The sequence below is a fragment of the Anas platyrhynchos genome, chromosome Z, assembly GCF_047663525.1.
Source record: "Anas platyrhynchos isolate ZD024472 breed Pekin duck chromosome Z, IASCAAS_PekinDuck_T2T, whole genome shotgun sequence".
Lineage (NCBI taxonomy): Eukaryota > Metazoa > Chordata > Aves > Anseriformes > Anatidae > Anas > Anas platyrhynchos.
Genome location: NC_092621.1, coordinates 596,678 through 607,223, shown reverse-complemented (window position 1 = coordinate 607,223; position 10,546 = coordinate 596,678). Strand labels below are relative to the sequence as shown.

The window sequence follows — 10,546 nt, the reverse complement described above, 5'->3', positions numbered from 1 at the left end:
CTTGAGATTCCCCCCGTGCCGCTGGCTCCACGCAGCTTTCTTCCCATGCTGTGTACTCTGAGGTACAGAAATCAGAAATCCTAGCAGAAATCGGTTGTTGCCTTGTGCAAGCATAAATGTTCTGAGAACAGCCTCCACGTAAACCATAGCTCATTAGGCTCTACTTAAGTGCTAGCATCTTGCCAAAAGATAACAGACGGATAATAAAGGTGAGAGTAGCACGGGTGGGGCATGGCTGGCAGGGGACTACAGACAATTAAGGAAGGAGCAGAAATCAAATAAGGAAGTAATTTAGAGCCGAAGCGTGCCTTGATTTTGCTCAGAAGTAACCCAGCTCCCAATGCCCAGTGTTTGGCTTGCTGAGAGGACGTGGATGGAAAGCGGACAGGGAACGGCAGCGAGGGGCCTGCAGACGCCTTTTGCCTGATCCCGCGGTGCTCGTCATTTATTAGGGAAAAAAACAAATAAATCAAAGCTGCGGGCGAGAGCCCTGAGCCCAGGGCCCGCCAAGTCCCACCAAACCCCCAGCCACCCAGGGAGCCCCCCGCCCGCACAGCGGGTCCCACCCGGCCCGGCTGCATGGAGCCCCCCGAGAGCCAGGGACCCCCCCAGGAACCAGGGACCCCCCCGGGATCCAGGGGAGGCCCCCCCAGGCCCGGCCCCTCCGCCTCGGCCGCCGCCGGGGGGCGCCCGCTCCCCGCTCCGGGGCTCGTTGGGGGGGGTTCGGGGGGGGGGGCGCTGCCGGGAGCCCCCCGCGGCCCGCGCCGCCCCCGCGCCTTTGTGCGGCCCCGGCCCCCGCCCCCCCGGCCCCGCCCCGCCGCGAATCGGCCCCGGCCCGGCCCGGCCCCGCCGCCCCCCCCCCGCCGCCGCCATTGGGCCCGCGCGGCCGTGTCCCCGCCCCACTGGGCCGCCGCCGGGGCTGCCCGGCGCGGGGCGGAGCGGGGGGGGGGTCCCTGCGGCCCCAGCCCCAGCCCGGGCGGTGGCGGCGCGGTGCGGGCGGCCCCAGCGCCTCCCCCGAGCGGCGTCTCCCGGCACCGCCCCCGGCCCCTTCCCGCCGGCGCTCGGCTCCGCTGCCGCCTTCCGCCGCCCGCGGGCGAGCAGCAGCAGCGGGGGCAGGAGCAGGAGGAGGAGGAGGAGGAGGAGGAGGAGGAGGAGGAAGGCGGCGGCTCCGGCTCCGGCTCCTCCTCACCTGGGCCGGGCCGGCGGAGCCCCGGGGCACGGAGTGCGCGGAGCTGCGGCCGAGCGGGGCGCTCCCCCCGCGGCGGCTCCATGGCGACCGCGGCGGTGGAGCCGGTGTACGGGCTGTCCGAGGAGGAGGTGGGTCCGGCACGGCCGCGGGGACGGGGACGAGCAGGGCCGGGGCCGGGGGGTGCCGCTGTCCCCCGGGGGGGGCCGCCCCCAGCCCCACCTGCGGGCACGGCCCGGCCGCGCGGGCCCCGGGCGAAGGTCGAGGGTCGGTCCGGGAGGGCGCCCCGGGAGCGGCCGGGAGGGCGGCACGGCACGGATCAGCTCGGTACAGCACGGCACGGCTCGGTACAGCTCGGTACGGCACCGCACAGCTCGGTACAGCTCGGTACAGCTCGGTACGGCACCGCACAGCTCGGCTCGGCCCGGCCCCGCCGCCGGCAGCACCCCCGGGCGGCGCCCCCCGGCAGGTGCGTGGGGAACAAAGGGCCGGGGCCGGGGCCGGGGCCGGGGGCTCCGTGCTCGGCAGTGGTGCGGGCCCGAGCCGGGAGCCCCGCTGCTGCCGTGCCGGGAGCCCTGGTGCCCGCCGGGCATCCCGCGGCCAGCTCGTGCCTCTCCAGGAGGCGACACCGGGAGCTGTCACGGTGCCACCCAGCACGGGGGGCTGCCCGCCCGGCCTTTGTGCTGCGGGGGACCCGGGGCGTGCAGGAGCTGCCGGGCTGTTTCGTTTCCTAGTCCTTCCGAGCTGCTCCGAGCCTGGGTGGTTGTGGCGCTTCATCCCGATGGGAAGGAAGGCTCCTTGCCTCGAGTGGGTGTTTCGTGCAGGGAGGGGGCTGGTTAGCGCGGCCGTTGTTGGTTTATAAAGCTGTGAGGGCAACCTGATTTAAACGTGTGTGTGTGTGAAGGTTGGGAGGAGAGGAGGCATCACAAGAGGCTCTGGTGCTTGAGACAGCGAGCACGGAACTGGAGGACAATCTCTTTCCTCCCCAGTTTGTTTTTGTAAGCCTTCGTGCAAGAACAAGTCTGCTTCAGCGCGGCCGTGGCTCCAGGAATCCCCAGAGCAGCTCATTCTGTCTGCTCTCCTCCCCCTCTTGGCCCCCGTTTCCCAGAGCCCCCGGATCGGTGTCACCGATCCCCCAGATAACAGGGACCCGCCGCGGTGTGCTTGGTGTGCTCTGCGGCGTGCTGCCGGCCTGCTGGGGGGCTTCGGAGAGCCAAGCTGGGCTGGCTGCGCTGATGCGGAATCCCCAGGCAATTTGTAGGGGTTGTATGCATTTATGCTTCGGGGTGTATTCACAGGTTTTATCCATCAGGAAAATGGAAACCCGTGGGCAAAGCTGCTGCGTTCCAAATAGGTGGCTGCGAACAGAGCACTTGAGTCTGGCGGCTGCTTTTGTTGTGTGTGTGCTCGCTGATACCTTTTGTCCCTGCCTCCTTCCCCGGCATGTGCTAGTGCTTCTGCAGAATGCTAAGGAGAGATGCACCGGGGGAGAAGGGCGCTGCGTGGAGGTGTGCAGCCTCTGCAGCCCCCACCACCCAGGCGGATGGGATCTGAAGGGGGTGGGTGGGAGCCACTGCTGAGCACCCTGTGTCCCTGGGGTCGGGGCCTGGGCTGCCGCGTAGTGCTGCGGTACGGCCGTCCAGGTGGGGGGAGGCGTCAGGCCCTCGTCTGGAAAACAGCGGCTTACATGAGGCAGCCTCTGGGCTCCCTGCCATGTCCCTCGGTGGTCCCACATCACGAAGGTAGCGGTGACCACAGAGGTCACCTGTCTCCTAGGGGCAGTGGGCTGACTGTAAGTTTTCCGTGCTGCTGTAGAATCGTGACCATGCTGGACAGAATAGAGCAGCGGTAATCTGAAAATACGAGAAGAGACTGCAAATGGAAATAGGTGGAAGAAAGGGAAAAAGGGACAGGGTGAGGAAATGCACGGAGAACAGAGGCAGCGCTGTGCAGCCTGATAGGCAGTGGCTTGAATACCCCACCTGGCTAAAGCATTGTCAGGGCTTGGGTAAGCACGAGGGGAAAGGAAAGCACCGAGGGAGGAGAGTCTCCTTGGGGACCAGCCATAAGCTTCGTAAATTAAACCTGGAGTGGTTGAGAAAGTCAGGAATGCTCTCAGTTCCGTTGTGTGTTGGCTTCAGGGGACCACAGCTTCCCATAATGTTGGCTTGGAGTCGTGTCTGTTTGGTTTTGACAAGTAAAGTCTCTTTGCTAGTCTTGGAGGCCAGATCATGTGTAGAGACACAGAGGCTATTAATTTTTCTTTATTGCTAGGTGTTTAGACACTCAGAGGTTTAGGGACTTACTGAATTACAAATGACAAGCTGACCGTTGCATTTGTCTCCTGACAGACTCCACTTTTCTTTAAATGGTGTCTTCCTAAAGCTGCATCCCTGGAAATGTGAATTGTACACAATTTTAGATTATCTCAGTGGTTAAAATTCCCTGTAAATCAGATTTGCTTCTCCAAATTTTTCATTCTGTGGGTGCCACGGCCCTGGCCCAGGCTGCCCAGAGAGGGGCTGGGGGCTCCTCGGGGAGGTCTCCAGCAGCCGCCGGGCCGTGGGGCTGGGCACCCTGCTCGGGGGGCTGCTGGGCCGGCCGTTTGGGCAAGATGCCCCCCAGAGGTCCTGCTGCCAACCTCAGCCTCTGTGGCTCTGTGAAGCAGCATTCACGTGATCCGCTGGAAGCTTAGGTGCCCTCACCCAGTCTTTAAACACCAGCATGTTTGAAAGTTGTGCTGCTTAGGAGCCGAAAATATTTTTGTTTCTGCGTAGGGCACTGCCGCCTTTAACCTGAGCTGTGCGTGCATCGCACACGCCCGGCGTGTGAGGCTGCCGCTAGCCGAGTGCTCCTGGTGTGGGCAATGGCAGGGCTGCAGAGCCAGGTGGGAGCTGGGCTGTGGGGAGCAGGGCGCGCAGCAGCACAGGGCATTGCAGCCGTTCTCCCCAGCTTCAACTAAGGGAGCTCCCAAAACATTGAACACAAGATTAATCCCATGAACTTAATTCACTTTGTAGTCTTTTATCTGTAAAGGAGAAAGGAGATAATGCGTCCCTTAGGGAAATTTCTGGAGTCACTGAACAGAACGTGGCCCAAGGTAACCTGAGGCTTGTCCAAGTGTTCCCTTCCCGCTGCTCACAGTGGGAAAAGGAAAAATTCCCAGCTTCTTGTACCATGTTTAGGTGAAGAAACATTGTGTCCTTAGAAAGAGACCCTTGAAAAAAACAGTATTTCTGCATTGCAACTGTTGCACTTGTTAAGTATGTGTTTATCTGCCCTCTTCCTGCCCGTGTCTATTTCAAACTAAGGCAAAGAGTCCATGTGCGACTCTGCTCTCTCCAATTCCAACATTGCTCTGCTTTCGAGTTCAGTTTAACTTCTATGACTTTTGGTTGAATAAACTGAAATTAAAAACTTCCTGTATAGATAATTTGTTTTGTCATGCGTTAGAAGTTGTGGAAGAGGAGCTTGCTTGTGTGAAAATTATCCCGATGCGTGAGGTGGTTGCATATGCCTTACAATAAGTAGGTCTGGTTATAGGCAATGCTGCTCTCTTCTCATCCTTGTTCTCCTGTGTTGTATTGGGCACACTGAGGAATGAAGCCTGAAGATTTTCAGGATCTCAGGAGCCTCCTTGGCCCTCTGTTGAGACTAAAACCAATGAGGCATTGTTGTAGCACATTCGCATAAACACAGCTTTCAGCTGTGAAGGAAGTGCTGCCTCCACACGAGATGAGTTTCTTTAAAGTCTAGGTTTGCCTGTACTATCTAATATCAGGGTAAAAGATAAAACTAAGGTGGGCCAAAATGATGCCATGGTGAAGTACAGTTTGGGCCACGAGGTGAGCAGCGAGCATGGCTGCAGCACAGTGGAGAAGCAGCCTCCTGGTGCGCACTGCTCCAGAATGAGGCACGCGGGAAGCTGGGTTTTGTCTGGTCTTTGTGTTCCTGCTGGGTTTGTTGCTCTGCAGAGATCTCCCTTGGGGATTGGCTTTCCCCCCATACTTGAGTGCCCTGTTAGCGACACTCACCCATGTGTTTGCAGCCCTGCCCCTGCAATGGGGCTACGAAGGCTTCAGAAGGAGGGGGTTACTGTGCTGGTTACCAATTAACTTGATTTATTACCAAGAAAGAAGGCTCAATGTTCTTCCCCACTTGACTCAATGACATAGCGGGGTTCAGTGGTGCATTTCTCCATGGTGTGCTCTAAGCAAGCCACACAGTTTTGAAATGAGCGTGATGGTGAGTTGCTGGGGGGAAGCGTCGGCATCCTAGAAGGTTGTAATTAGACTTAAGGTAATGTTTCCTGGTGTGTGCTACAACTGGCTGAGGATGCTCCCGCTGCTCACCCTGCTTCAGCTCTGTGGTTGTGCAGCTGGAGCTTTTTCGAGCTTGGGCTGTCAGCAGCAGGCCCCTGGAGGGGCAGGAGTGTGGCTTCAGGCTGTGTTGCTTGGCGGGGCAGCGCCCAGTCCTGGGGGCAGCAGCAGGAGCAGCAGCGCGGTTTGGTTTGGTCTGATGGCTGTGGTTCTGTGGGATGGCAGCACACGTTGCTGAGGCCTGGGGGAAGTGGTGTGTGGGTGGCAGCGGGGCATTGTCCGGGGCTGCTGAACCCCAGAGTGAACCTAGGAGGTGAGTGAGCAGCACCAGGGCTGCCCCTGCCCCGTGCAGCATCTTCCAGCTCCCTCAGCTCGGGCCCAGAGCGGGATCAGAGGGAGCTCCCGAGGCACGCTTGTAGTTAACACTGCTGTGGGTTTTCTGTGCGCGTCTGGGCTCCACAGTACAAAAGGGCTGTTAAGGACCTGGAAAGCACCCAGAGGAGGGCAACAAGGCTGGCAGCAGGGCTGGAGGGCACACCTGAGGAGAGGCAGAAGTCCCCTGGGCTGGAGAAGCGGGACCCCGAGGTGACCCCAAGGAGGGAAGCACAGAGGCAGGTGCCAACCATGGGAATGGCACCAAACTGCTGGGGGAGGTTTGGGCCGGGCATTAGGGAAATTTCCTTACCATAGGGGGTTCAGACACTGGCACTGGCTTCCCAGCAAGGTGCTTGGTGCCCCAAGGCTGTCAGTGTTCGAGGCATTTGGACGGTGCCCCCGTTAACACGCTGTAGCGTTTGGGTAGCCCTCAAGTGCTCAGGCAGCCGGACTGGGTGATCCGTGCAGCTCCCTTCCAACTGAACTGTTCTGTCTGGGAACACAGACTTCTTAAAAATAGAGGCCTGTTGTTTCTGCTCTGAATATTCTGGTTATATAAAAGCATAACTTTTTCATCAGCGTGAGGAAGGACCTCTTTTGGTCGCAGCAGAGGCGCAGCATCTAAGCAATAAGCGATTCAGAACAGGAACTTTTTTTTATTGACTTTGTAAATGGAAAAAACTCCTGAATTGGTTTTATAGATTCTAAGTGCATTGGCTTCCCAGAGATAGCATGTAAAACTTTAAATGATGATTAAAAAGTCCAGATGAGGTAGCATTTCATAATTGAAAGGCCTTGCATGTGTACTCGCAGCAGCATAACAACAAAATTAATAGGTTGTGGTTCTCCGTGGTAGGTCAATAGATTTGGGATTTTATAAAAGCTTGCATTTTAAGCTTGCTTTTAGGGACTTTTTAGCATATTTTGGCCATTATTACTGAAGCTAAGTACATTCCTGGCTTTAATAACGCAAGATTGATGTACAGATGTTCCAGGTGGTTTGTGATCACACCAGGGTCTGGGGGTGCGGAGCAATGTTAGCACATGCGGTCAGGCCACCCCACTACACTGAGCCCCATCACACCGTACTGCACCCATCACACCCCACCGCACCTCACCCTGCCGGCAAGCCCTGTTGGCAGGGAGGGCCGAGGAGCTCCTGGCTGCCCTTGTTTTCCTTCCCAGCGGTGGGGCCGGCCGTTGGAGGGCACTGTGTAGTGCTGAATGTAAACCCAGCGCTGCCATGGGCTCATGGACAGCTTGCTGCCATTTTGCTGGGGAGCAAAGAGGGGCTGGGAGCCCGCAGCTGTTGGGGCTCGCTGGGCAGCGGGAGGCCTGCCTGCTGCAGCAGCCCGCTCAGTCCTACAGGCACGGCTTTGCTGGGAGCTGTGTCTGGTGAATATCTAATGGGATTCCTTTCTGTTTTGAAAATACAACCAGGCGTAATGTGAGTGCCAAGTGAACTTAGCTGTCAGGAGGGACGAAACTGAATATTTTAGGATGTTACAGGCTGTAAGAGTGCACTGCTGCAGCCTCTGGGTTGCGGCTGCATCTTCAGATGATGGGAGTTCAATGGGCATAATACCCTTCCGAAGCCAAACGCAGCTTGTTATGCCAGGCAGGCCACCTCCACAGGTGCTGTGTGATCCCAGAGGCCTTGTCAGCGACTGTGGGACTTGGTGCTATTATCGTTATTCATTCGCACTTGTGGGTAATGCTGCGTGAAGCAGAGTGAGGTGTCTGCCATGGGGGCTGTGTGAAGCAGCTGTGCGCTGGCGCTGCAAGAGCTACGGTAGGTGCAGCCTCTTTGGTGGCTAACTAGCAGGGTTCAGTATGATTTGGCTGAGTCAGCCTGAACCGACAGCCTTTTTTAGTCCTAGGAGATTATATGGGGCCAAGACCTCTTGCTTAATTAAACTCTGTGGCATACGAACTGGGGCTTTTCTGGAAGCTGGAAATCTCTAGGCCTTTTAGTAACAGTGAGGGCTGGATTACTCCTAACAGCTTAGGTCAATAAAAAGCCAGATGCAATATCAGTGCAGCAGTGTCTTGATTTATTCAGTTTTGTAAATGCTGGTGTCAGTGAACAGAGAAAATCTCACTAATTTTCCTGAATGCCTTCATCTTTTACATTCTTTGCTACTTCCCCTTAAAATGTTCATTTTCATTGTGTTGAATAAGAGGGGATTTCTGTAGCAGAAAAAGAAATGCTACTAGGCAGCTCCATCCCTTTTTAAAAGAAATTAAGTGTAATCTTGTGCACACTGACTTTCAGTTAAGCTGGGTAAGCGTGTGAATGGCAGGCTGAATGACTCCTCCTGCGCCCCAGGAGAAAGGAATGCAGTTCTACTGCTGGTGTGCTCGGCTCCGTTCAGCATTGGAGCTGCTGCCATTTCATTATTAAAGTCTGCACGGGGTTACACCTTCAGCTGGGTTTAGATCTGCAGCTTTCAGAAGTGCTTAACCCGCTGTCATGCCAACTTTTTCCAGCATGGGGTTCTTAGAAATAACTGCTGAGCTCCAAATGCTGGAGCGCTCTCGTCTCCCGCTCCCCTGTCTTTTCCTGTCCCCTCCCAAAAAGAAGGAAGAAAACCTTATGAAAGTTTGTTTTTGCACAAAAGATCAGGGATTTTCTAGTAATTCATTATAAAATAAGAGATGTGGTTAAATTGCACAGGCCTTAAATCCAACTGCAGCTAAAATAGTTTAAAAAACAGTCCAGAAACTTGACTCTTTAAATGTATTTTAAAAATCTCTCTGTGTCTTCTAGATGATGTCTTGACTGGCCAACAAACTGTATATTTGTAATTGCATTTTTTTTCCTCCCTCCTTTCCTTTAACTTCAATTCCTGTGTGCTGGCAGGATGTAGGTATTTGTCAGAATCCTGATTTCCAGGAATTAGCAACCTTGCATAATCAGAAGAAATATCTACAGTTCTGAGAATGCTGGCAGGAATGGCTCCGTGAATGAGTTGTGCTTAGCTATTACGCTATAGTACCTTATTTTTGTGCCTAACTGCTTGGCTTAGGGTTGTTGTATTGGTGTCGTGCCAACTCGGGATAGGTTTTCTTTTTCTAATGCTGTTTATCCACTGCAGAATACCAGAACTGTGCAGAATGGTGCACAACCACGCTGTCATCTCTTCTTTGGTGGTTTCCAGTTTTGAATAATCCTGGCTTGAGGCTGGAAGTACGGTAATATAATTTGTGCTTTAATGTGTTTGGGTTTAATTGAAAATAGTTCAAAGTCATACTCTTTCTAAGCATCTTTGTGCAGACAGTTATACTGCATGTGTCTGCGGTAACTGCCTTAGCTGGGAACAGCTCGGGGTCTGGCCTCTGCCCAGGGACACCAGGCCTGAGATCCTGGGAGCGCTGCTTCGGAGGTTTTGATGCCCACATGCATGTCAGGCGGCCATCACAATTTCAATAGCACTGCTCTGTTCTGTTCCCCTGCCCTTCTGGGGGAAGGACTGTGGTGGTGGTGAAGCTTCGCAGAGGGAGAAGCAGCATTTTACCTTCCAGCGATGAGGTGACCTGGAAGATAAACTAACAGCAAGGAGCAAGATTTCTGGGGTACATTCAGGGAAGGAGAGCCAAAGGATTTATTTCTGTGCTCTGCTTGCAGTTCTCCGCTGTCTGTCTATTTGGTTCCTCTGTTGTCAGCTTTTGGAGTAAAAATGTTTAACTTTCTCATCATTAAGAAATCAGAATGGGGACACTTCTTCCCATTCTCCCTATTCTTTTCTGCTGAACGCTAGCCAGGCTGTATTTCTTCCTCGGTTTTGGTGTGTCGATGTGAAATCTGGCATTATTTCTTCTGTTAAGCAGAAGTAGAGACATTTCACTCAAACTTTCTGTCTATTTGAACAATTGCCATCTTTTTCCCCAAAATTTATTGACCGATTAAAAAAAAAGTCTGCATAAAGATGAATAAAGCTGACTTCCCTCTATAAATGGGTGGCTTCACTTTCTTGGTTTTGACCCCAGAGAGGCAGATCCTGTGTCTGAAAGGTCCTTGAGCCTCAAGTCCCTGGAAGCCAGGAGGCTCCCTGCTTGGTGGCAGGGAGGTGACCAGGTGATCCCAACGTGCTGGGTGCCAAGTGGAAGAAGATAGTGTCCACGGGGTTTAGCATGGAAGGGAAGTGTCAGGTTTTGTGATGGGAAGGAAGAGACCAGGCTGAGGGCATCCGCGATGGACAAACCCGGGTACCTGGAAATGAAGCTGAATTGGCTGCTCCTGTAAGAGGCTCTGATCTGCTTCTGTCTCTTCTGGTGTTAAGCAATGCTGTATGGAGCAGCTGATATGAACCTACTGGATTTCCACTGCTGAGAGAGGGAGGCCCTGCTTTCTTGTTTTTGCCTCAGGCCCTTCCATGCTCCAATACAAACTGCTAATTTGCAGTCAGCTGCCCATCTCCCTGCTGGGCTGGTGACCTGTGGCGGCTGCCAGAGATGATGAGAGAGGTAGGTGGGGGAGGAGGGTGTGTGTGAAGAGGTAGCAAAACATCTGCAGTTTGGTGGCTGTGAGGTACTGAGCTGGCTCTCTGGGCCTCATGAATCCAGGCTTTGGCTGGAATCATGGCTGTGAAGCCTGCAGTAGGTTTGTTTAAAGACGTCTCATCTGCTGCCTTCTGGAAGTGTTAATGGACAAGCCACTGGGCAA

The 10,546-nt window shown here is 54.9% G+C and overlaps 1 protein-coding gene across 3 annotated transcripts in view; it reads left to right on the top strand.

The window, feature by feature from the left end:
* The first annotated feature begins 1,182 nt into the window (after positions 1-1,182).
* NEDD4L (NEDD4 like E3 ubiquitin protein ligase) overlaps positions 1,183-10,546 on the top strand; it is a 140,227-nt gene continuing 130,863 nt past the window's right edge. For all 3 annotated transcript variants that reach the window (XM_027446452.3, XM_027446450.3, XM_027446449.3), the window contains exon 1: positions 1,183-1,317. In XM_027446452.3, coding sequence (XP_027302253.1) covers positions 1,270-1,317 — 48 coding nt within the window. In that variant the 5' untranslated portion in view covers positions 1,183-1,269. The remainder of the gene's footprint in view (positions 1,318-10,546) is intronic.